This window comes from Hoplias malabaricus, chromosome 1 (genome assembly GCF_029633855.1).
Source record: "Hoplias malabaricus isolate fHopMal1 chromosome 1, fHopMal1.hap1, whole genome shotgun sequence".
NCBI classification, from domain to species: Eukaryota; Metazoa; Chordata; class Actinopteri; order Characiformes; family Erythrinidae; genus Hoplias; species Hoplias malabaricus.
Genome location: NC_089800.1, coordinates 5229318 through 5256539, shown reverse-complemented (window position 1 = coordinate 5256539; position 27222 = coordinate 5229318). Strand labels below are relative to the sequence as shown.

Genomic DNA, 27222 nt, shown 5'->3' with positions numbered 1-27222 from the left:
CTGGAGGAAACCCACGCGGACACGGGGAGAACACACCACACTCCTCACAGACAGTCACCTGGAGGAAACCCACGCGGACACGGGGAGAACACACCACACTCCTCACAGACAGTCACCCGGAGGAAACCCACACAGACACAGGGAGAACACACCACACTCCTCACAGACAGTCACCTGGAGGAAACCCACGCAGACACAGGGAGAACACAACACACTTGTGTGACTCAGGGAGAACACACCACACTCCTCACAGACAGTCACCCGGAGGAAACCCACGCAGACACAGGGAGAACACAACACACTGGTGTGACTCAGGGAGAGCACACCACACTCCTCACAGACAGTCACCCGGAGGAAACCCACGCAGACACAGGGAGAACACACAACACTCCTCACAGACAGTCACCCGGAGGAAACCCACTCAGACTCAGGGATAACACACCACAGCTCTAGTAATTTATAAAAGGATTGTAAATATGAATGTCTACACAAAAAGTGATGTTATTCAGGAGAACTGTGTTATTTCTTTAGTGTTCCAATTGAAATCCAAACCTCTCCAAATGGATTAAGGCATCACAGCTGGATACAATTGCTTAGAACACACCAAAACCTCCAGAAACAGGGCAAACGACCTTATTAATAACATCTTTGAGAACGGTCACATGTGGAATACATTTGAGATGGCTTCACTTGTGAATGCAACACCGCACTCACTTTTTTTTTCTCTCCTACTGTTCACCTGAGACTGAAGCTGGGAAAGTAAAGAGGCTGGCGAGCGGTCAGCTGAATAAAGCAGGAGGCAGAACAGTGGTCAGAAATGGAGTGGAAAGCAGCAGGTATCGTTACTGCTCTCCCGCTAGCCTAGCATCACGCCTTCAAGGTCCACAGGTGGTGAAGAGCTCACTAACTCCAGACTGGACACCCCACAGTGCCCAGAGAGCTGTGCCTCCAAGGGGTGTTTTAATACATTATATATATATATATATAAAGACCACACAGACACAGGAAGTACACTGTGTGCCCTAACATTACAACCATCTCCTTGTATCAGCACGTCTTGTCCATTTTATCAGCTGATAAAACTGACCATACAAGAGCACTTTGTAGATCTACAATTACAGACTGTGGCCCTTCTGTTGCTCTGCATACCTTGTTATCCTCATTTCACCCTAAACTTCAACGATCAGGGCCACCATGGGACCTCCACAGACCACAATCTGTATGGTGGATCATTCCCTGCACTGCAGTGACACCGACATAGTGCTGGGGTGTTAGTGTTTGTTAGCTGGTGACAACTGGATCAGACAAAGCACTGGCTCCTGGAGCTTTTAAACCTCTCAGGGTCACTTTTATTTGGACTCTTATCCAAATAAAACCTGTGCTGTGGTTGTCCTTTGGGGGTCCTGACCATTAACGAACAGGGGGTGGAGAAACAGACGGACTAGAGTTTGTAACTGTAGAAATACAATGTGCCCGTGTACTGTCAGTGGATAATGGATGTAATGTTATGGCTGATCACTGCATGTGTTTCGACAAGGTTCACAAGCTGCTGTAGATACATTATGTAAAGCTTTGATTCTAATAGAGCCTCTACTGGAAAAATCAATCGCATTCAGCCTGGGGTTCTTCGAGCAATGTTTTTTAAATTGCAAATACGCTGTTTATTGGGAAACAGGGGGAGTGGGAGGGCCCTGATGCAAAACAAGTCAGCTGATATTTTGACATCGCAGCGACGGAGAGGAGAGCAGCTGGGCTTGAGCCGAGGATGAATTAACCATGAGCTGCGTTCTGATAAAAATAAAAACGGAAACTGAAAAAGAAAAAAAGGGCGAATCACAACACTGCTCCACCACCACCGCACTCCTCATTGTACACAGCCGGCTCCTATTGTAACCACACCATCACTTTCAGCTGCACTTCAGAATGTAATTACACATCCCTTTATGCTCCTTAATTTCACATCCCTCTCATTTGTGCGGCTATTAATACAGACAAGTTTGGGCTGAATTCATCCATGGGAAGGTCTGGGGTTCGAAAATAGATGGCTACAACTGGGACTGAATGGAGTTACTCAGTACTGGCTTTTAACACTGACATTCATTCATTCATCAGTGGAACACTGTACACGTGGCAGGAACATACACTAGGCACCGGGCACAGGCACCATCACACAGTCACTGTCTGTGAGGAGTGTGGTGTGTTCTCCCTGTGTCTGTGTGGGTTTCCTCCGGGTGACTGTCTGAGAGGAGTGTGGTGTGTTCTCTCTGTGTTTGTGTGGGTTTCCTCCGGGTGACTGTCTGTGAGGAGTGTGGTGTGTTCTCCCTGTGTCTGTGTGGGTTTCCTCCGGGTGACTGTCTGTGAGGAGTGTGGTATGTTCTCCCTGTGTCTGCGTGGGTTTCCTCTGGGTGACTGTCTGTGAGGATTGTGGTGTGTTCTCCCTGTGTCTGCGTGGGTTTCCTCCGGGTGACTGTCTGTGAGGAGTGTGGTGTGTTCTCTCTGTGTCTGCATGGGTTTCCTCCGGGTGACTGTCTGTGAGGAGTGTGGTGTGTTCTCTCTGTGTCTGCATGGGTTTCCTCCGGGTGACTGTCTGTGAGGAGTGTGGTGTGTTCTCTCTGTGTCTGCATGGGTTTCCTTCGGGTGACTGTCTGTGAGGATTGTGGTGTGTTCTCCCTGTGTCTGCGTGGGTTTCCTCCGGGTGACTGTCTGTGAGGAGTGTGGTGTGTTCTCTCTGTGTCTGCGTGGGTTTCCTCCGGGTGACTGTCTGTGAGGAGTGTGGTGTGCTCTCCCTGTGTCTGCGTAGGTTTCCTCCAGGTGCTCTGGTTTCCTCCCACAGTCCAAAAACACACGTTGGTAGGTGGATTGGCAACTCAAATGTGTCCGTAGGTGTGAGTGTGTGAGTGAATGTGTGTGTGTTGCCCTGTGGGGGGCTGGTGCTTCCTCCAGGGTGTGCTCCTGTTTTGCGCCCAGTGATTCCGGGTAGGCTCTGGACCCACAGTGACCCTGAAGTGGATAAGCGGTTGCACACACACACAAAAAAAAAAAAACAAAATACAAAAAAGAGAAGCTTTGAAGTTATTGTTTCAGAGGTAAGAGATCTCTGAAAACATGCTGTCGCCTCTTTTGTCAGTTATTAAAAACCTGTGATTAAAAACAATACTACTAATAAAGTAGAATGAGGTACAGCAAGCAATGTAACTTTGAAATTTTTTTTAATATTCTGCATTTTTTAAAAATATTTTTAAATGAGTGTTAATCTTCTTTAATTCTTCTTTAATCTTTGTTTTTTAATCTTTATGCTTTTTAGACAGAAATGTGTGATGATGGTTTGCACATGTACTTGCAATTCTCTATTTTACCACACAATGTGAGATGTTACGTACGCACATTTCAGACCTGTTTTTGTGCGTACGCACCCTTTATAAATGAGGCCCCAGGTCACTCACACCTGTGGACAGTTTTACATCTGACCTTTCTGTTATTTAGGTTGCAACAGATGGGTGGGTAATATGGCAATATTTATTATTGCCACACACACACTTATAATACAGTGTATAGTGTTGCATAGTAACACACTAGCCACGCTTAGTGATTAGTTACGAAAAACCGTAATTCTCCCAAGTTTAACTGCAACGACACTAATCCCTACGACTTATTTGGCCTTCCATTTGCTCAACTGACTCCACAGTATCTTCACGTAGCAGCTGCAGACTGCACAACTCTAATGCAGCATAAACACCGCAAGGGCTCATGGCCCCGGGGCCCACAAAGCAAAGAAAGAGGTGCAGGATAATGAAGCTAATAGATGCCATCCAATACCTTGATAGTAGCTGTATTAAAGCTGAAGCTCTGGTAATCAGGGCACGTCTGTACAAATGAATTCTGAGGTGGGGAAGAGTGTGAGGTGCCGCCGGGTACAATTTTAGCTGAAGGCCAGGTGTTTTTTTCAACTCCAGAATGTGGCCTACAGCTGAAGTGAGAGGAAATCCCAAGGTGTACAGCATTACAAAGTCAAAAAGAGACAGTGCCACCAGTTATTGTACAAAACCGAACATTAAAAAGGTCCTGAGGCTTGAGGAGAAGAGGATGAGCACAAAAGCAAAAGCAAACGAAGGCCAGGGTCACTTGGAATTCATGGTTCATTCAAAGGGAGTGATGTGCCGTCTGGCCACAGGGTCTGGCAGTCTCCGTGGAAGTATGGAGGCAACATGCTATGCTGAGCCAAATGTATCTGTGCATGTGACAGTGTGTTTGTTTTAATGCTTTTTCAAAACAAACGTCACCTGATTATAGCTCTATTTGTATAAATTGCTAAATTTGCACTGGATTAAAACAAGGTGCTATACTTTTTAATAACAGGAGCAGGCAGAGGTGAGAGTGTATTCGGACGGGACTAAAATCACAACTGTTGTTCCACCATATGCTAATGTGAACATAATGTCATGCATTAACACTCTCAGGAGGTTGGAGATGAACATGTATCCTCTGAGACCATGATGCCAGCCCAGCACTGCTTTCTAAATGTCTGCTGAGTGAGGGAGACTGCAAACTGTCCAGATCTGTCACATCAACCATCAGATGCCCATACTAAATAGCACCATAGGGAGTGTTGTGGAGTACATACTACCAACCCAGAGACTAAGGAGTTTATTTAACTGCAGTGTTTCCTGTAATTCCTAGGTCTTATAAGATGTAGGTCTTATACTGACACAAGAATATCTTCATGCAGCAGTTACAGGCTGCATGGCTTTAATGCAGAAAACACACCGCAAGACATCATGACGCTTAGGCCCACAGAGCAACAATAGGCGCAGAATAATAAAGCTAATAGACGGCGTCCAATATCTAGATGGTGAACATGTTAAAGCTGAAGCTCTGGTAATCAGGGCACGTCTATTTATTAATTCCAAGGTGGGTGCCTCCGGGTACATTTTGAACTGTTGTTATACCACAGTATTGGGGTTCCTGGACAAAGGTGTATCAAATTTACCCATTGACTATGTGGATCTATCAACCAGAGATGAATCACGGTTCTTGATGCAGTGCCATCTGAGGGATAGAAGGTCACGGGTGTTCAGTTTACAGTTGCTCTCTTGCTCTTTTTAAAATTGAAATCCCTCCCAATTCCTCGAATCACAGATTTTTCTAGCCATTTCAACCATATAGAAATACACAGTGAAATAAGAAAATTGTACCATACAAGATCATTTTATTGGACCTGAAGGGGCTGCTGGATGTTAACATGCCATTTTGGATCATATTATACACTGTAGAGGGAGAAATGTGCAAATATCTTCCAGTATTTTTTTGAGGAACATTGTTCTTTAACATTTTGTAATTTATATGTTGACAAAGTGGAGATCCACTATCCATCTTTGCTCCTCAAAGACTCAGTCATAAATACTACTTTTGAACCTTTGAAATTTCATTTTTAAATTTCTTTTTCTTTTCTTTTCTTTTCTTTTCTTTTAACCTCATACTTGCCCTGATTTGCCTCGTTCCAATTTTGGGAAAAAGCAGAAATGGATGTATATATTGTATATATCCAAACAAAATATCATTATTCAGACAGTTGCAAAGTAAATGTTATAAACATTGCATTTTTATTTGCTTATGAATTAATTCATTTTTCTTCCATACTGTTTCAGTGTTTTCCGATTTTACTCAAGTGTGAATCTTATAGGCCTTTGGTGTGTGTGAAAGACAGATGGCCTACTGTTCTTCTATCAACTTCCACCACTGAGTCTGACGTCAGGGCATCACTCAAACCACAGTTCATATCTCCCCAAAAACCCACACTGGTAGACTTACATAAACAAAGTGGATGGGAAAGAGATCGCTGGAGAGATTTCCCATAGTGGTGGCAGGATTTGTCCCTGCAAGCTCTTTCTGAGGGAAAGAAAGAGGTGGAGAAGCCGGGGCTTGTATTGTCTGTCCAGGTTTGCATGTGTGTGTGTGTACTGTATGTGAAGTTTCTATTGTAGTGTGGACATAGTGAGCCTGCTAGCCTGCTAGCTCACTTTCTGATCTCAAACAGGTCAGTGGACACTGACAGCCACAGCCAGGCATGTCTGGAGAGAGACGGAGAAAAGAGAAAAGGATGAAAGAAGAAAGTCCTACAGAGAGAGAGAGAAAGAGAAAGAGAGAGACATAAAGAGAATGAGGGCCCTCAGGCGTCTTCCCACTTGCGTCCAGTGTTTGAGCGGCTGAGCGGCTAAATGCCCGAGGATCTGCCACTCTCGCAGATGCTTGATATTAAGCCAGTACTGATCACTCCTCAGCTCACATCTACAGCTCTGCACCATATGACTCATCTTAAGGTGCCAACTAACACCGGACCCCGGAGCTCCACAGTGGAAACATTGGCCCTACCACTGGAGGATCACAGGTTGGGTCCCCAGTGAGGTTTTGCCATCTGAGGCCAGCAGTCCATTAGAGGCTGACTGGTCTTGCTCCCTCTGGGTGGGTAGAATGGGCCCTCCATCTCACCCTGAGACTAATAGGCAGTTTTCCACTCGAAGATACGTACTTGAATCAACTCTACTCGACTCTGCTCGACTCTACTTGCTGTTGGTGCCTGGTACCTAGTTCATTTCCCACTGCCACAGCTTTCCCTCAAGAAAGAGTAGGTACTATACAGTGGAAAAGTGCCATAAGTATCATGCTAACTAGCATCCAAGATCTGGGCAGTTCTCCAAGCATTTTGTGCTGGTCAGTGCCAATTTCTTCTGTCACGTCTCTTATTAGCATTATCAAGACGCCTGCAGAAGGAATAACCTTCTTAGAGGGAACCTTCCTGAGCGATCTTCTTACATATGCAGGTTAATATAGGGTTAGGCGTCTTGCCCAGGGACTCTTATTGGCTTAGCCACTCACAGGGCTGAACCCTAAACCATGAGACCTTGGAGCTGTGTATTAGTTCCACTACCTGCAGTGTCTCTGTGCCACCCTTTGCACAGTTATATTACATAAGAAGTTGCCTATACCGTGCATATTTTGGATGGGACATAGCCACAGTATTTAATTGTGTGGGTACCCCAATTACGCAGAAAGAATCCCATTATGTGGTATTCAGAGATCTTCAGAGGTCTTTTGTGCTCATGTGGATGTCATTCCTGCTCTAATGTGATTGGCTTGACTGATAGCAGCCTAAACAAACATGCCAGCGTTCAGCCACGAGGCCTCGTTTATTGGAGCCGTAGTCGTGATCTGGTGATAATAAGGTTATGCCATCTCCCAATCAGCAAACAACGCTCCGACCCTTCAAGACTCTGGCCTTGTTTGCATTCTGAACCAATTTGTTGCCCCTGTATTAGTGAGCAAATTTATTAGTGATTAGGGAGCATTCATTATTTATGGGAAAGGGCCGTGAGACGACATAGACGACAGTCCCTGAAGCTAACGCTGATATTTAGCTGAGCATAGAGGGAAACCATGCAACATCCAAATGAGAAAAACAAGTAAGTTCATTTCACACACTCATCCAGTCACTCACACAACTGTGGACAAAGTCACACACTCCCCCAGGGGTCTAGGGGTTATGTTTTATTGCTGATAATCTTGGCTAGATGGGTATAAAGTCCCTGTAGTTGACAATAGGCATTGGGCATAATGACATTATGATCATGTACAGCTGCTCCACAGCATTCTTTCTCTTGACTCTTGGCTTCATAAAAAAACATGTCTGAGTGAAAGAAAAGGAACTTCGATGCCAGTCTAGAGAGGGCTGGAGAGATGAGGTGATCTGAGGGCGAAGGAGTGAGCTGATTGTTAAGGTCCATTTGGATATGCTCAGTGACTGAGGGGCAGAGGGGCTTGTGGGAGTCAGTGGTCATTTCGGAGAGCCGGCAGAGTGTGGAGGTGGCATCATTTATTCATGAGGTCCCTCTCTCTATTTCCCCCTCTCTCTTTCTCTCTCTCTCGCTGTGGAAGAAAATACGGAATAACTCCTGCTCTTTGACGATTTCCGAGATGTGCTTCTCGGAAACAATGACCCGTTTTCTTGGACGGCTGCGATCTTGGCAGCGCTGCAGAGAGACAGGTGTTCGTGCCTGGCCCTGGAAATCTCTGAAAATCCCTCAGCGTCACAAATGCAGAGCAGGCAAAGAGCAAAGATGATGGCTGTTAGTTTCCGTCATGCACTCTTCCAAGTGCAGCTCAAACCAGAAACACAGCAAAAAGAAACGGGAGACAGATTCGAGAGATTTCTAAGTTTGACCTTGATCAAGGCAGGTATGGTTTGGTAATAAATGGTTTGGTAATAAAACAGACCATTGGTAACACTTTGCAGTAACTGCCTCACTGCCTCAACACGCTTGCAGGAGAACACTATCAATCATAATAGCTTAAAGGTAAACGTGATTTTATTGTCATTGCAAAATGTACAAGAAATTGTACTTTCACATTTAACCCATAGCAGCAGGCGGCCAACCCTAGCACCCAGGGAGGATTTGGGGGTTAGGTGCCTCAAGGGTACCTCAGCTATGGATCTTGAGGGAGGATAGAGCACTGATCCAAAACTATGGATGCAAACCATGAAACAAGTGGATGGAAGCCTGTTTTGCATTAGTACCTTGGCAGGCAGGCAGGGTGCCACTCCAGGTGCCATTGTGGGTGCAGGTCAGAGTGTTGGTGGTGCTGTTCTCCATCAGGTATCCAGGCTGGCAGGTGTAGGAGACGTTGTGTCCGATGGTAAAGGTCTCTCCAAAACGCAGACCACTGGCTGGAACACCTGGGTCACCACAACTGATCACTGGACAGACACAAACCACAAGTAAAAACTTGCCCATCATAAAACAAGGTCATTTTAGAGGGCAACGACACTTAAAGGTATGGAATCAGCTGTCAGTCATTTATAAACATGAATGTTTAATTTCAAACATAATAATAACTGATTATTAACTTTAAATTGAAATCAAAACAGAAATGATTTGGTCCAAGTAAGTTTCTATTAAATTTCATTAAAAACTAATGGAGATACAAGGTTTTTGTCCTCACATCAATGTTATACAATATGCATTGGAACGAGGAGAAGTTGCTGTGTTCATTCATTAATCCATTCATGCGTAACCTAGCCCAAGGCAGTAACATACATCAAGGCATCACTCACTCACCCAGTCACTTACACACTCACCAGGAGGAAACCCACACACACGACCACGGGTTCTTTGTAGAACACACTACAAAGACAGTGACCCGAGGCAAGGATCGAACCCAGGACCCCGAGACTCTGCAGCTGTGTGTTATGAATATTATAATGCCCTAACTTTGTTTATCCTGCACTGACATTTACAAATGTTTGGATTCATTACTTATGCTTGTGAATAATATTACAGCATGGTATTATTAATGTTCAAATATTTGCATATATGTGTTCATTTATAATCAGATTAATATTACTGCATGCAAAGTGTAGCAAACACCTGCAGACTCCAGGTCCGTTTCCAAGGGAAACCACAGTGTTGTGGAAAGATCGACCATCATGTAGTTTATTTATAATTCAGAGGGTATATCTGACAGGGTACTTGCCAAGGTCTGAGCACTGACCATAAATAAAGCAAAACACACACTGGTCAGTGGAGCAGGTCAGTCGTATAAAGCTGCATGTTGACGTTATGGGAGATTTTATACTGGAAAAACACCTTATACCTTTTTACATCTAGCTTCCTCCAGGACACATAAAATGCACTGCAGCTAAAGAAGATCAACACGCTTGCAGGAGAACACTAACAGCACTGGCCTTCAGCACACTCACCGAAGAGCAAGGGGCGAAGAATCCTAGCACAAGCATAGTCTGTAGTGCTGCTAATGTTATTGAGACCCAACACACTTGGAGGAGAACACTTACTACCAATTCTGGCTTCCTACCCTGCTCCAAAAGTACAGGGGTTGGACAATGAAAGTGAAACAACCTGGTTTTAGACCACAATAATTTATTAGAGTGGTGTAGGGCCTCCTTTTGCGGTCGATACAGCGTCAATTCGTCTTGGGAATGACATACACAAGTCCTGCACAATGGTCAGAGGGATTTGAAGCCATTCTTCTTGCAGGATAGTGGCCAGGTCTCTACGTGATGCTGGTGGAGGAAAACGTTTCCTGACTCGCTCCTCCAAAACACCCCAAAGTGGCTCAATAATATTTAGATCTGGTGACTGTGCAGGCCATGGGAGATGTTCAACTTCACTTTCATGTTCATCAAACCAATCTTTCAGCAGTCTTGCTGTGTGTATTGGTGCATTGTCGTCCTGATACACGGCACCGCCTTCAGGACACAGTGTTTGAACCATTGGATGCACATGGTCTTACTGGTGCAATGTGGAGTTAATGAAGATCGGCCACCAGGCTGCTCCAATTTAGCCATGACACCTCCCACACTACAGTGACAGGTGTTTCAGTTTCATTGTCCAACCTCTGTACATAATGCTGTTCCCACTGTGCTGTACCTAGAGTAGCAACAGCCAGGAGAGGTTACTTTCTTCCTAGTACAGCGTAGTGGCGCATCTCAATGATTTTAAAACTGTGATATTAAGGTAAATATAATGCTTACTGTTCTTAGGGTTAGGGTTAGGGTCAGGTTAGTGGTCTAATGATCAGTGTAGCTCTGATCATCAAACAGGGAGTATACAGATTATCCTGCAGTAAATCCTCCCATAACAACTTCCACAGTCTTAGACATGACTCCACTCCACATAAACAACACAAGGACTGATCTTGAGGGTCAATTTAAGCCATCTCCGCACAGAAAATAAGACGCTAATCACGGTTATGTAAGCGTCCTGCCTTGAATCAACAGGGCGCTTTTCTGGGCCGTGCCAATAAGCCTAAACAAATCTCCGTTTATTAAGCACGTCCAAGGCACAATAAGCCGTAATCAAAAGCAGCACTGTGGGGCGCTTGGCTGCTGTGAAACACAGAGAGAAGATGATGTACAGCGGCATTAAAAACATCTCAAGCATGTGCTATCGTCAGGCACTTTGCTACTTAATCCTCTTGGAGGCTGCACTTCCCGTCATGGTTTATGTTCCAGAGCCTGAGACAAAGGCCTCCCAAGCCATGAGACCAGCTCAGGACAATGGTGGTCTTGTTATTGTGAATAGGAAGAGTGATCCCAGGAGAAACACGTATTTCCAGCTGCTGTTGTGTGAACTGTGTGTTAATGCAGGCTTTAAAATGTATTTTTATTGTTTACATTGATAATTCAGCTCAGTGTCGCAGCAGAGCATATAAATGACAGGTTTGTGCAGTGAAACTAATGAAATGTTCAACGTCACTACAACACAGGAAAATGCAGCCCAGGGCTATAATCCTAACCCTAACCTCAAGGCCAGTGTTGATTTCGTTAACGATAACTTTGACGAAAATCCTACGTTAATGACCCGTATTTCATAACATACACTAAATGTGACCTGAAATATTAATGTGAAGATAACACATATGAGGAAATGTTTTTGCACTTTTCATCGATTAATAAAAACTAAGTGATAAAGCAAAAGACTGATAAATGACCAATCACTTCTGATTTGAAAACAGAAAATCACAAGGATATAAAACAGGAAAATGCTCCAGCTGTAGGCTGTTGCCAGGGCAACAAAGAGCATTCCCATTTCCCATGTCCTGCAGCTCTCTTTCTCTTTCTTGCTCCCTTTCTCTGCTCAAATCTGCTGCTCAGACGACTCTGAACCACACTCTAAAATAATTTTACACACAGCACAAAGAGTTGAAACTCTTATAACTTAAAAATGTTAATGTTAAAATAATGCTAAATGTTCAACGGATCAAAACAGAGGCCAAGATCCTGGATGTGTTTTTAAATGTAACAAATTTTAAGCTATTGTTTATTCATTCATTATCTGTAATCCTTATCCAGTTCAGGGTTGCGGTGGGTCCAGAGCCTACCTGGAATCATTGGGAGCAAGGCGGAAATACACCCTGGAGGGGGCGCCAGTCCTTCACAGGACAACACAGACACACAGACATCCACTCACACACTCACACCTACAGACACTTTTGAGTAGCCAATCCACCTACCAACGTGTGTTTTTGGACTGTGGGAGGAAACCGGAGCACCCGGAGGAAACCCACGCAGACACAGGGAGAACACACCACACTCCTCACAGACAGTCACCCGGAGGAAACCCACGCAGACACAGGGAGAACACACAACACTCCTCACAGACAGTCACCCGGAGGAAACCCACGCAGACACAGGGAGAACACACCACACTCCTCACAGACAGTCACCCGGAGGAAACCCACGCAGACACAGGGAGAACACACCACACTCTTCACAGACAGTCACCCGGAGCAGGAATCAAACCCACAACCTCCAGGCCCCTGGAGCTGTGTGACTGCGACACCTACCTGCTGCGCCACCGTGCCGCAAATACAATTAAAGCATTTTTATAATAGTTTAATACAGAAAGATTTAATTACACTGTTTTAACTGCATGTCTTTATTACTTCAAGGTTAGGTTATTGTAATGCGCAGTTGTTCCAGCTGAAACCTTAGTAAAGTCCAAATAGTTCAGAATGCTGCAGCCAGAGTCCTGGATAAAACCATCACAGTTCTCTCAGCCCGGCACTGACTTCCAGTTAAATCTCGTATTGACTATAAATTTCTTTTATTGACGTATAAAGCCCTGCATGGTCTCCCCCCTGAAAACCTGCAGGACCTCATTTTGTTATTATCAATCAATCGTGTCCAGAGAGATCGTGGGAGGCTCCTCAACTCTGGAATAATCTTCCAGTTAATGGTCAGTGCTCAGACACAGACTCAAGTCTAGTCTTTAAGTCTAGGCTGAAAAGTTGTTTATTGTAGCTTTAAGTTCTTATTAATGTTCCCCTTAGATAAAGCCGATAGGTCCAGGGATTCATGGAAAGAGGTGCTGTGTTTCACCACTCACACACAATCACTCAGGGGGTGGGAAGGTCAGTGTTTTGGGGACTCATGTCTGGTTCTCTACTTTCAGTTTGATCGGCCAAAGTCACTGTATTCTCTAAAGTCCATAAATCCATACAGAACTAAAACCATTTTTCGAATCATTTTTGTTTTAATGACTACACTTCTCTCTGTTGTGACTCTGATGGAAGACCAACTGACCATTTCTCTGCCCTCCATTCCCGACATCTGCTCCACTCCTCGCCTCCACTCCACACTTGCAACTTCAAATCTGTGGCACCTGTCATCCTGATGCAGCAGCCCTTGGATATGTGTAATTTTTCTGTCACTCTGCCTTGGACTGCTCACCTGGGGTTATTCATTTCAGTTTTGTTTTAATTCTGGATTTCTGTGAAGGTGCTTTTTGACACCATCAGCTTTCTGAATGCACTACCCATGGGTTGCAGTAGACAACACTATGTAGTAGCTGATATACTGGGTACCTACTCATTACTCAAACACACGACTCAAATAAAAACTCATTCATTCATTCATTATCTGTAACCCTTATCCAGTTCAGGGTCGCGGTGGGTCCAGAGCCTACCTGGAATCATTGGGCGCAAGGCGGGAATACACCCTGGAGGGGGCGCCAGTCCTTCACAGGGCAACACACACTCACACATTCACTCACACACTCAAACCTACGGACACTTTTGAGTCGTCAATCCACCTGCAACGTGTGTTTTTGGACTGTGGGAGGAAACCGGAGCACCCGGAGGAAACCCACGCAGACACAGAGAGAACACACCACACTCCTCACAGACAGTCACCCGGAGGAAACCCACGCAGACACAGAGAGAACACACCACACTCCTCACAGACAGTCACCCGGAGGAAACCCACGCAGACACAGAGAGAACACACCACACTCCTCACAGACAGTCACCCGGAGCGGGAATCGAACCCACAACCTCCAGGCCCCTGGAGCTGTGTGACTGCGACACTACCTGCTGCGCCACCGTCCCGCTCAAATAAAAACTATTTTGTTTAATTTTTTAAAATGGTTTCTTTCAACACATTTTGTCACGTCTGTGTCCGTCAATACAAAGGAGCTCGGGCCATGTCCTACAGTAGCCCCAGACTCCCTACATAGTGCACTTCACAGATAATAAAATTAATTATAATAATGCACCCAGACAGTAATTAGACACTAATATGACAAGGAAATGTGCAACTCACTAAAATTAACTATTGATATACTGTATAAGGTCCTGTATGCTATTTTATGACCTACACTGCGCCCTACGATAGGTGTAGAAAGACATTTGGTATTATGCCAGATGCACGGAAACATCGCTTACTGAGATTATTTACCCTGTAAACAGGGAAAAGACAGAGACAAAGGAGTGCGTTGTTTGTGTCTGTAGTCTCTTACACACTAAAAATGCTATGAGGAAAATGCTAATAAGGCTAACAGAGAATAACAGTCATTTTATCCTCATTATGCAACACTGTGGATTCTTTTAAAGAGGGAGTAAACTTCTGTGCTTCTAATTGTTGTAAGACTCTCTCGAGTGCACAGCGAGGAGCTGTGCATGAGGAAAAAATCCCATTGTTCCCATCTGTTTACGTTAATGCTCAATCAAAAATAAATACATTTGATTTCACTCATTACTGCGGAACTATGCAAACACTGCTCTGCTTTTCTAAGGATGAATCATGTACCAGGCTCAATGTGTGCTCAGTGTATGTGCTGTCCACTTCTTCCATCACTTCCAGTGATGTTAGCTCCATTCTAAGCAATAAACGAGGTCAGAGTAGTGCAGGAGAATTCATATTCAGTCCTTGTGTGGATCTAGAGGCTCCTGAGAATGAGGGGTGCTCTCTTGGCCTTTCCTCCCTCAAATCCTCCCCCTGTTCCCTTTCTCTGTTTTTTCTCTCTCTCTGCGTAATGACCTTACAGACTCCTCCATGCTCATTTATTAATGATTACGTCCAACCACTGCTCACATATTTGTGGAATGAAGCTTTCATTAGTAGAGTTAATAAACCCCTCTGCTTCCTAAAGTCCCCATTTCGTAAACAACTCAACGGTTAAACACTGATCAGTCATTAACGACCATAATCACACTTTCATTCTGAGGCTTGGACAACCACTCCCTGACACTTCTCTCTTCTGTTCTCTGTGTCTTGGTCTTGACTTTGTCCTGTCTCAGTTTTGACTCAAGCTCAATGTGTTCCGGCCTTTGTCTTAACTTTCGAGTCAGTACCTTAGTTTTGGACTTGACTTGACTTTGACGTGTCCCATGTCTCCATCTTGATTCCAACTCAAAGTATCCTTGTCTCTGACTTGACTCAGACTAAATGTCCTAGACTTGGTCTTGACTCTGACTCTATGTGTCCCAATTTCGGTCTTGACACTTGACTCGATGTGTGCAAGTCTCTGACACGAATTTGACTTGATGGGTCCCGGTTTGGTCCTAGACTCTTACTCAATGTCTCTAGACTCCTAGTATTTTGAGGACATCTTTGTCGTCAAGCCTTGCAAGTCTTGCAAGCATCTCCCCACCAAGAATGGATTTCAGGGGTCATTTATGTGACAGTGATTCTAGAGGCACTAAACTCTCCAGACGTCTGATTCCATTCAAAACAACTCTGAGTAATTCTAACAATCTAACACATCACGCTGCTTGATTATGCTGCAGTTTTATGGGTGGCATTTTCCATTGACTTCATCTCAGGTTGAGTAGTTCCCTGGGGTTCAGTTGATGCAGTGTACTGTGCATTCTCAGATTCTGTGCTTGTATCAAATCAGAACACCATCAAGTAATTTCATAACTTTTGTGGCGGTCCCGTGGCCAAGGCATATCTCATCAAATATATTTAGCCATGTAGCTTAGACTCACATACACAGCTTGTTTATTTTCCACTGTAATAAGTCATTTGTGCAGTTGATCTCCTGGGAAGTGGGGGTCACCCCCCTACGTCTTGGGGCCCTGTCAAATGAGTCTGTAATGGAGCCCTTATGTGGCCAAAACAGTGTCCATTAGCAGCACTGCCCTGGTCCAGTGTTAATCTCTGTCTCTCCACTTCATCCATTAACAAAGTGCATTGCATCACGGGACGTCTAATGACAGTGGAGGGGTCTAATGAAATTCACTGAAGCCCCCTTCTCTCCCAGTCCCCCATCCCCCAGCTCTATCCCCATCATTATTTTGTCTCTATGCCAACATCAATCTCAAATTATTCGTCAGCCTGAGATTGATCGCCCCTGTCAGCGCGTCCGGCTATTATGCGTCCAGCACCGGCAACAAATCTCTTTATATTAATGGGCTCTCTCTGGCGAGGTGGACCTCAGGTCCGTCCGGAGATCTGGAGAGTTCTGTAGAGACCCTAGAGTCGGTCTAATTACCATCAAGCCGAGCGTCCATCCGGAAGCTCCTGACAGGGCTTTGGCAGTGTTTACCCAACAGAGGCCCAACAGAAAGCCCAGGAAACAAACTCAAACTCTGAGAAAAATGGCGCTCAGGGCCAGGCTGGATCCACCTGCGGGGAGAGGCGGCTCAGGGCTGATTTACAACCCTCCATAGAGGCCCGTGAATAGATTCGCATGGAACATATTTATGGGAGCGGGATGTTATGCCCTGCATTCCAACACTGTCTCTGTATGGTTTTAAACAGTTTTTAAATTGACCTTGGGCTTGAAGAACAAAGGCCCCAATCTAGAAGCACACAGAGGTATGAATCCAAAGCCCAAACCCAAACCTGTGAGACTGAGGTCAGACTGGTGATTTCAAGGTGATTTCATATATATTTGGCCGCAAATAAAATGCCAAATGAGTACAATGTGTACTACAAATGATTGACATTTGAAATATATGTTTTAAATATATTTGAGGACAATTTTTAAATAAAAAGTGATAAATCAGCTTTGAAATCTAACCACAATCCTAGCCTTAACCCTAAACTTAATCATAACACTAACCTTAACCCTAATACTAACCCTAAACCTTAATACTATCCATAATACTAAACCTAAACTCTTACCTTAAGCCAAATACCAACCATAAACCCTAACCTTAACACTTATACTAACCTTAAATCTAATACTATCCCTAAACACCAATCTTAACCCTAATAATAACCCTAAACCCTAATCTTAACCCTAACTTAAACCCCAGTCTTAACCCTAATACTAACCTTAAACCCCAGTCTTAACCCTAATACTAACCCTAAACCCCAGTCTTAACCCTAATACTAACCTTAAACCCAAGTCTTAACCCTAATACTAACCTTACACCCCAGTCTTAACCCTGATACTAACCCTAAACCCTAATCTTAACGCTAATACTAACCTTAAACCCCAGTCTTAACCCTAATATTAACCTTAAACCAGAGTCTTAACCCTAATACTAACCCTAAACCCTAATCTTAACCCTAACATTAACCTTAAACCCCAGTCTTATCCCTAATACTAACCTTAAACCCCAGTCTTAAGTCTAATATTAACCCTAAAGCTCCAGCATGTCCCCTCTCAATCACAACATGTTACCAAGCTTGGAGGCTTAAGTACAGCAGATGCTTCCTCCTGCCTTTCCTCTGCTGTTAGCGCACTGCCAGTGGAGTTAAACACACTTGGAGGACAACAATAATTGCCTAGTTTTCTTACGTCACTTTGACTAGCATCATCCTGAGAAATGGAGAAGAGGGAGAGCCAGGGAAAGCAATGAATAACTGTGACATCAGCAGGGAGCGAACTCAAAATACCTCCTGATGATAGATCCCACGGTTACGCACCAATGCCACATGCTCTTATCAGCTGTCCTCTTATGAACTGGAAGTCTGACCACAGGAGATGTTCTTTGCACTGTGTGAATCGTTCATAAAAGTGTGGACCAATAGAAGAGCTCCAAAATGTCTTGGGATAAAGAATGTGTTAATAACAAGATCTATCTGTCTATCTATACACATACACTTACAGGTGCAGTTGGGTTCCGAACCGGACCAGGTCCCATTTGCCAAACAGAGCCGAGAAGGAGAACCAGACAGACGGTATCCCTCCACACAGGAGTACACCACAGAGTGAGAAAAACTAGTGCCATCTATAAGAGACACTCGGCCATTAGGAGGACAACCCGGGTTCCCACATTGAACAGCTGCAGAGAGAGAGAGAGACAGACAGACAGACAGACAGACAGAAAGAGAGAAATATATATGCATATATATATATATATATATATATATATATAGAGAGAGAGAGAGAGAAGTAAGAGCCACAGAAAAGGAAAAAGGAAAAGTGCAGAAAGGAAAAAGAGAGGGAAGGAGAGAAAGACAGAAAAAAGAAGAGTTAGAAGGAGAAACAAAGAGATAACATTAGCATTAGCAGTCTGTTGATGACAACACATGCTACAGAGAGTTGTGCAGCGTCCCAATCTGATGTAATTATCACAAATGGTGGCTTGCTTTAGAGCAGAACGGGGGCTGTGGGATAAATATTGATCCTGCGCTCGAGGGCTGATTGTGGGAAACTGTGATCGCTCACGCAACACAAACGTTAAAGCAGCAAAATACAATCTGGACTGAGGACAAATATAATTGGAGCTTAAAGAGAATCTCTGTAGCGATACTCAGCTACAACACGGCGAAATACTGGGTTTTGAATGGAATTAACAACAAATAAAAGCCTGTGCTCTAGCATGTGTTCATGGACTGATTAATTCTGGTTAATTTCTAATTCAAGGCTTAACTATTTTCATTTTTTTTTCCCGTCTCCGAATAAACACCCATGTTAATCAGGGAGGGTGCAACGCGGGGTTAAACTGCAAGGGCGCTGTTTGTGTGCGTGTGTGTGTGTATGTGCCCTGGAGGGTCCTGAAACCTCACTAGGCATGATGGGATTAAGTGCGAGACAAGCTACTAGATCAAAAACATGCAGGCTTGAGAGAGTCCACTGCCCTCAGGCCTTCACGGCTAACAATGTGTAAATCTGGTTAAGCGCAAAGAGCTCGGCCATGACCGGTCACTGCCAGAGGCGGAGCTAAGAGAGTTAACTGGAGAAACAACAAACAAGGTCAACGTTCTACCTACAGACTCTTCAAAGCTTTACATCATGTGGCATATGGATGTATATGTATTTATATACACGTGAGTCTTACACACAAATGTCTGCTTAACGTTTCCATATTTAAAATATTAAAATGTCTTTAAGAGTCATCACCGTACTGTTTTACCTGCAAAAGAGCCAATCACATTCAGTCTTTCATTCATTTATTATCTGTAACCCTTATCCAGTTCAGGGGTGGGTTCAGAGCCTACCTGGAATCATTGGGCGCAAGGTGGGAATACACCCTGGAGGGGGCGCCAGTCCTTCACAGGGCAACGCAGACACACACACACATTCACTCACACACTCACACCTACGGACACTTTTGAGTCGCCATTCCACCTACCAACGTGTGTTTTTGGACTGTGGGAGGAAACCGGAGCACCCGGAGGAAACCCACGCAGACACAGAGAGAACACACTACACTCCTCACAGACAGTCACCCGGAGGAAACCCACGCAGACACAGAGAGAACACACCACACTCCTCACAGACAGTCACCCGGACGAAACCCACACAGACACAGGGAGAACACACCACACTCCTCACAGACAGTCACCCGTACGAAACCCACGCAGACACAGGGAGAACACACCACACTCCTCACAGACAGTCATCCGGAGCCAATCACATGCTGTTGTTTGTTTTTGTTTGTTTGTTTTTGTGAGGTATAAAAGGACAAGAGCCGTTTGTAAATGTGCTACGACAAAAACACACCCACAAAAAACAAAGGGTATGCAATGCACATGAGTAAAAAGCTGGACATATCTTTCTTAATATAATAATTATAATAAAACAAAAGAATATGGCTTCAATTCCACCGTTGTATCCAGCTGATTTCACTCTAGATGTCAGTGTCTGAATACTTACGCTTGCAGGTGGGCTGGCGCCCAGACCAGGTTCCGTTCGGGAAGCAGATGCGCTCGGCCGAGCCATACAGAGTGTGTCCAGTTGAGCAGGTGAAACGGACTTTAGTGCGGAGCTGGAAACTGCCCTCCTCTCGAGTGGCATGAGCTGGAGTGCCAGGATCACCACACTCTCCCACGATGTCACCTATATACACACACACACACACACACACACACACACACAAAACGTCAGGTTTTGGCATGGGGGTTATAAAGCCCCCTAGCATTGGACCCTGTAACAATGTACCTGCAGGCCCTGCTGTGATGGTCTCTCTCTCTCTCTCTCTCTCTCAGCAGTAAGGCAGTAGTGAATGATGTATGAGGAGGTTAACGAGTCAGTGCTGAACTTTGCTGGCGCTGTGGAACGCTGTTCTCTGACTCGTTTTACACCATCACTCATTCGTTCATTAGAGGTTTGATCATGGAAGAGAGCGAGTATGGACAGACAGCAGTGGGAGGTGGGTAATCTCTGAAGACTCTCCCTCTGCCTCTCTCTCTCTCTCTCTCTCTGTCATCCCTCAGTCGCTCACTCGTTTTCTGAGGGACCACCGAGAGACAGGAGGCTTTAATCTGTGGTGTCTCCGGGTTCTTTTAAAGTGAGTCACTCACACACACACACACACACACACACACACACACACACCTGTGGACAATGTCTCACAGCCAATCCACCTTCCAACAGGTGTGTGGGAGGAATCAAAGCACCTGGGGGACACCCAGGCAGACACAAGGAGAACATACCACACTCCTCACAGACTGTGACCCGAGGCGAGGATCAAACCCAGGACCCCGGGGCCCTGGAGCTGATGGTAGTGATACTATATGTATATTAAAATGTGGTAAAAAAGTGGATTATTTAATAAGTTCTCAACACCCTTGGAGAACACTAAGTGCTATGTATTTAATGATGTTCCTACATACAGTGTAAATATATGTAGCAAATCACCATGCACATCATGGCTGAGTAAATTCAAAGCCCTGTTTTTTCTTTTTTCAGTGCATGAAGAAAATGCAGGTGATAGAATAAAAGTCCTCATTACTCTACACAGTGTGGGAGTGTTCCAGATCTACAAAAAACAAAGAGTCAAATCATCTGGAGAAGCAATTAGAAGAAGTCGATTATATTTTCATGGACTGAATATGGACCTGCGTCACCGTGTGAAAACCCGCCCGGTTCAGGGGGTCCGAGAACCAGCAGGGTCCCAATTAGCGCACTAATGCTCGCTAACATGAATGATTAGCATGAATCATGAGCGTAAAGCTTTAACAGGGAAGCGCCGGTCTGGAGAAGTCATGGATGGCTTGAGCTCGGTAACCCGGAGCGGACCCAGATCAAATCCCTTTTAATTATACGTCCAGGCCCCCAGGGGCCACTCGGAAAAACGCCCAAGCTAACACGCTTTGGAGTTTAGCTCATGATTAAGCCTGGGCTACAGGCCCCTTCCTGCTCAGATGGACCGTCTGTCGGCTAATCCCGCCTTTGTTCATAAATAAATGGAAACACACTTCTCAGCCCCTTAACAACGTGGGCTTTTTTGCACTTCCCTCCAGTAAGACTTCCTTTTTTTCAGTCCATTAGAAATCTGGGGCATCCTTTTCGTCTTCAGTGGCTCAGGAGATTTAGGAGAGTGTGTGGAGTGTATGAGTGGAAGGGAGTGTTTAAAGGAACAGCGCAGCCAAACAAAAATCCAATTTACACAATTCCTCTATTACAGAAGTCCATTACAAAGGTCACTTCATTTGAAGGCTATCTACATAGCAGCATATGCCAAGTTCTGAAAAGCATATTTATGATACTTATTAAGACATAGTTGAGTATTTTAGCAGTAATACAAAGCTATATACTTTATCTTGTAAATATTGGCCTTAGCTGTTTGTAAATATGCAGATTTAAAATTTTATTACATGATTTTTGCATGTGCTATATTTCATATTAACTGTTACCAAACCAGTAGCTTGGCCACAATGCAGCCTACACTTTGCTGCTATGTTGGTGCAGCTGTTACAGATAAAAGGCACAGAAGACACATCAAGTCTATTTGAGAGGACTTTAGTTTGAGGGAATGTGTGATGACAGGCGGTTAGCACAATGCTGACTGGTGGAAGGTTGGCTTAGTACATTAAATACATTTCTGGATTCAAAGTTGTGCAAAGTAAACAGAAAGTGTTCAAGAAAAAGCAGTGGGTCGAGTCGTGAGTCATAAGGTATGAAATGAGAGTCAGATTTATTTTATTAAGCCTGAAGGCCTAGTCAAATAATGAGTCATAGGATCAGAAAGTCAAGAAAGAGTCATCAGTCATAAGATCAAAATTGTGAAATCTGAGTCTCTTCATCAGTCTTAAGGTCTGAAGTCAGAGTCAAGTCAAGAGGCAAAGATCTAAAGTCTGAGTTTATTCATGACTCATAAGATCTGAAGTTTAAAGTTGGAAATGAGTCATGAATCATAAGAGCTTTAGTCTGCGTTGAGTCATGAGTCATAAGAGCTTCAGTTTGTGTCGAGTTGTGAATCATAAGAGCTTTAGTCTGTGTCGAGTCGTGAGTCATAAGAGCTTCCGTCTGTGTCTAATTGTGAGTCATAAGAGCTTCAGTCTTTGTCAAATCATTACTCATAACAGCTTCAGTCTGTGTTGGGTCATGATAGGAGCTTCAGTCTGCGTCGAGTCATGAGTTCTAATTGTTTCAGTCTGTGTTGAGTCATGAGTTCTTATTGTTTCAGTCTGTGTTGAATCGTGAGTCATAAGAGCTTCAGTCTGTGTCAAGTCGTGAGTCATAAGAACTTCAGCCTGTGCTGAGTTGTGAGTCATAAGAGCTTCAGTCTGTGTCGAGTCGTGAGTCATAAGAGCTTCAGTAGGTGTCGATTCATGAGTCATAAGAGCTTCAGTCTGCATCAAGTCATGAGTCATAAGAGCTTCAGTCTGCGTTGAGTTATGAGTCATAAAGACTAAAGACTGAATCAAGTTGAAGGTCAAAGATGTGAAATCTATTTGTGTGCCATAAGTTCTAAAATCTGAGTCGAGTTGTGAGGCCAAACCTTTCGAGTCGTGAGTCATAAGAGCTTCAGTATGTGTCGATTCGTGAGTCATAAGAGCTTCAGTCTGCATCGAGTCATGAGTCATAAAGACTAAAGACTGAATCGAGTTGTAAGGTCAAAGATGTGAAATCTATTTGTGTCTATTTGTGTGCCATAAGTTCTAAAATCTGAGTCGAGTTGTGAGGCCAAACCTTTCGAGTCGTGAATCATAAGATCTGAAGTTGGAATTGAGTTGTGAGGCAGTGGAACTGATGGAGACTGTAAAGCCGAGGGAAGTTATGGAGCTAATGGAGGCTGTGGAGCTGGTAGAGATGCAGAGATAGACAACCCATTCACCAGGGACTCTGCCTTGTCAAAGGCCCACATCCACCCACGCTTCGCCTCTCTGAAGAGAACAGAAGTGTCAGGGAAGTGAGAGGGAAAAAGGCCCGGGCTTTTCCCCTCATTAGCCTCCCTCAGAGTGGAGCTGCTATCTGAGGGGATCTGGGGGAGATAATAAGGTGCAACCTGTCCCACCTTAACAGAGCCCCCTGAGCCAAGAACCACTGTTCACTTGCCTGGTGGACAAAAAGGATGGAAAAGCATAGTCAACATATATAGGGCTATAAAATAGTGCTTCAGTTCTGTATGAATCCTAATCCCTATTTTTTAGACTGGGAATTCAGGGACATTATATGGAACACCACTAGTGAACCGAAATTGTTAATGCTACTGCCACTTTTCAAAGTGAAAAGCTCAAGGCTTTTGGAGGGGAAGACTAATTGCCCAGTTCTGTTACCGTGATGAAAAACCACCTTTTACAGCATAAACAGGGAGAGAAAGTAACAGAAACAGCACATCCTCAAACACAGATGGCCGCTTTATTAGAAACACCTACCGGTGCCGTTTGTAGGGTATCCAGTTTGAGTCACCATGTCCAGTTTAACAACCCCTATTGTCCAGTGGGAAGTGACCACTACAGGCCCACCTCTGCCAAACCATGATCTAATTGGTGGGACACTCACTGTCCAGTCGTGTGTGGTGTTATTGCAACTGCTACTACTTGGAACCACAGTTCTCTGAACCGATGTCCAGTCACTGCGCATCTTCAGAAGAGTGTCCAAGTCTGGATGCTTGTTTCCTGACCGAAAAGTACAGAGAAGTCAAGAGCTAAGAGCAGTGACCACAGTCTGGACACACCTGGCAGTGCAGGACTGTATTGATCTTGTTTCCTCTCCACACTTTGTCATGCCACACTAGGAATATCGGCTTTCTGTCTACTGCCAGAGCCACGTCCGTGGAGCATTTGATTTAAGAGCCAAACAAGGGGCCTTCTGTGTCCTGATTTCAGCTTGTCGTCCAAACACAGGAACATCGGAGCTGACCTCAAGAGCCAGCAGGTGGAAGGAGTTTAACCCCTTGAATACGGGTTTAATATAGTTTTGTTGAATATAAAAAAGTAGTACATTATTACTAACAAAATAGAAACTAGTCTGGCTCACAGAAGGGCGGAGCTTGTGAAACCACACCCACTCCATGATAATGGAGGGAAATAGTTCACTACAATACAGGGATCACTAAAGCCACAGTATTCACCAGCTGCCCACTGACCTCTGTTATTAGGGTTTGTGACAAGCGAATTACGTTAAGAGTATTCTATTAAGGCTTTTTGTACAGTAATTAGTATATAGTTAATAATTTGCTCCCTGTGATTGGTGAGGAATAAGGAGAGAGAGAGAGAGAGAGAGAGAGAGAAAGAGAGAGAGAGAGGGTGAGGGTGTGGGCGGAGCCTGCTTAGATGAGGGGTCAGTAACAGCAGATGTGAGGGTGGAGTGAACAGGTGGATGAGAGAGAGCGAGAGAGAGAAAGAGAGAGAGAGAGAGAGAGAGAGAGAGAGAGAGAGAGAGAGAGAGAGAGATAGATGGAGGGAGGGTGGTACCAGCTTGTGAAATGGAACAGTGTTTCCCTGTTCTCCGTGGCTAAGCGGGCGGGCAGGATTAGCGACACTCTATCAATTAGACAAATGATCCTGGAGGGGCGGAGCTACAGCAACACAGACAGGCATCATTAGCCAAACATGCTGAGTCACCACGGAAACAGACTGACCATGCCCAGCAGGGCTAGGACAGAGATCAAAAGTTTGGGCACCCCCCCCCCCCCCACACACACACACTTTTTGCTCTCTTGCTCACTTTCCTTTTTTCTCTCTCTCTCTCTCGCACTCTCTCGTTCTCTCTCTCACTCTTTCTCTTCCTTTAATGTCACGGGTCTCTATCTCCAGGCGCAATAAAGAGATAAAAATGGCTCAGAGAGACGAAAGCAGGCAGCACAGTTCCTTATCTTGAGCGGTGAAATGAGCAGGCCTCCGGTGTGACCGATCCCCCGTCTGCTGACCGCTACCCTGGCCGTCACAAAGCCGACACTGCTCACCTGATAACGGACAGAACGCCGTCCCCTCTCTCCCCCGCCCGCCAGACAGCCCCCGGGAGTCTGACCTGAGCAGTGGGGCAGAGAGCCGCTCCACTGGCCACTGAGCTGGCAGGTCCGGGCCGAGTCCCCGATCAGTTGCCGGACCCCAGAGCAAGTGTAACGGACCACCGAGCCGAAGGTGAACTTGTCTCCCATCAGGATGCCGTGCGGGGGAACGCCAGGATGGCCGCAGTCCACCTCTGAAACACAGGACTGAGGGGTCAGCTGGGTGGGAGCGAACTCAGAAGTCAAACACAAAGTTCTGTCTGCAGGAACAACACTCCTTATCACTTCAACCAGAGGCTGTGACATCACAATCATGACCAATTTCACTGTCAAATAACTAACTCATATGAAAATAGTAGTGTAATGAACACAATTATGAAGACAGTAATAAAATAGCAGTCAGATTGGTCTTGTTTTTGATATTTTGTTATTTTTGAAAATTGAAAATTTGCTCGTCGGCCCTGCAGAGGTAAACATAGCACGGTACGAGGTGCTAGAACTTGGAAATGAGGTCATTAGAGTCAGGCTGAAAAATCTTGGTGTGAAAAGCACCTGATAAAAAAGCCAACAGCAAATCAAGGGACTTTCACACAGTTCTGTCGAGTGATCAGCTGGTGAGGGAGATCCGCTCTTCCTCCTCATTAAAATTCCGTTTCCTCAGTCTCCAAACGCACAGATAAAGAGACGCAAGGAATTTCGCACACTCTGGGAAAAGCAGGTACGCCAGGCACAGTGAGCCGAGCTCAGAGCACAGAGCACCGGAGCTAGGTTCCCCAGGTTATAGACCAATTATTGCATTAAAAAAAAAAAAAATAAATAAATAAAAAGGTAAGGGCCAATTATACTGTCTCTGAGGCAAATGAGCACATCTCCCTAATGAAGCCCCAGCACCAGGCTGAGCTGCAAGGAAATAAAATAAAAATAAATAAATAAATAAATATATTCCTGTAATTACTGCTTATTTATTTATTTAAAAGTTAGCCACTTTTATTTTGAAAAAAATAAAATAAATAAAATGGCATAGGATCCCATTGTGGTAAGCACTTCCTTCACTTGCAGAGTCTTAAGTGGGACGTCTTTGAGGTAAAAAGATCTGACAGTGGACATGGTGTCCATGCTTTTCTGTGGTTATCCTGCGGACACTGGTGAGGCAAAAGAGGCAGATTTCACTCATTCCAAACCTTCTAAGGGCTGTCTACAAATTTGTGGCCACAAGAGCATACCAATGCACTCCGGGAGAGGTCTGTCCCAGTATCCCACTGGCTGACAGGTCAGCACCGACGCCCCGAACAGGTAGTAGCCAGGATTGCAGTCAAAGGACACCACCGTCCCGAAGGTGAAGTTTCCAAACTCGATTTTACTCTTCCTTATGGAATTGGCCGGAATGCCGGGATCTGTGCAGTTCACCACTGAGGAAAGAGGAAAGACAATAAAATATGAGGCGCTGGCCACAAAGGCTGGACACAACAAGGTTTACACAATAAAGAAGCACTCTATAAAGGTTGTGTTTAATGGCTGTGTAACAGCCTGATTATTCATAATAGCCTCTCTAATCTTTACTGTACTTTTACACTGCCACCTGTCGCACTGTATACAGTGCTGTTATTTTAATTATCGTTCAATTACAACTTCCATCTGTCATCACCTGCTGAGAGCCGCTTACACAAAGCTGGCACCAGTAATTACTCTCAGCTATGACGCCTCCCATTCCAACCTGCCAAAATATTACCATAGCGCTCTCATTAGCTCAATGCTAAGCAAAAATTTACTTCTTTGGTGCATGTGCAGATTAATTTGGAGAACGGGTGCCTCTCGACCCACACACTGTAAAATGAAACAACGCTGTCAATA

At 44.7% G+C, this 27222-nt stretch overlaps 1 protein-coding gene across 1 annotated transcript in view; it reads right to left on the bottom strand.

The window, feature by feature from the left end:
- The window catches only part of csmd3a (CUB and Sushi multiple domains 3a), a 287911-nt gene that overhangs the window by 24002 nt on the left and 236687 nt on the right, over positions 1–27222 (bottom strand). The window contains 5 exon segments of the mRNA XM_066676154.1: positions 8570–8749; positions 17854–18030; positions 19848–20030; positions 25392–25565; positions 26595–26780. Of these exon segments, the coding sequence (XP_066532251.1) occupies positions 8570–8749; positions 17854–18030; positions 19848–20030; positions 25392–25565; positions 26595–26780 (900 nt within the window).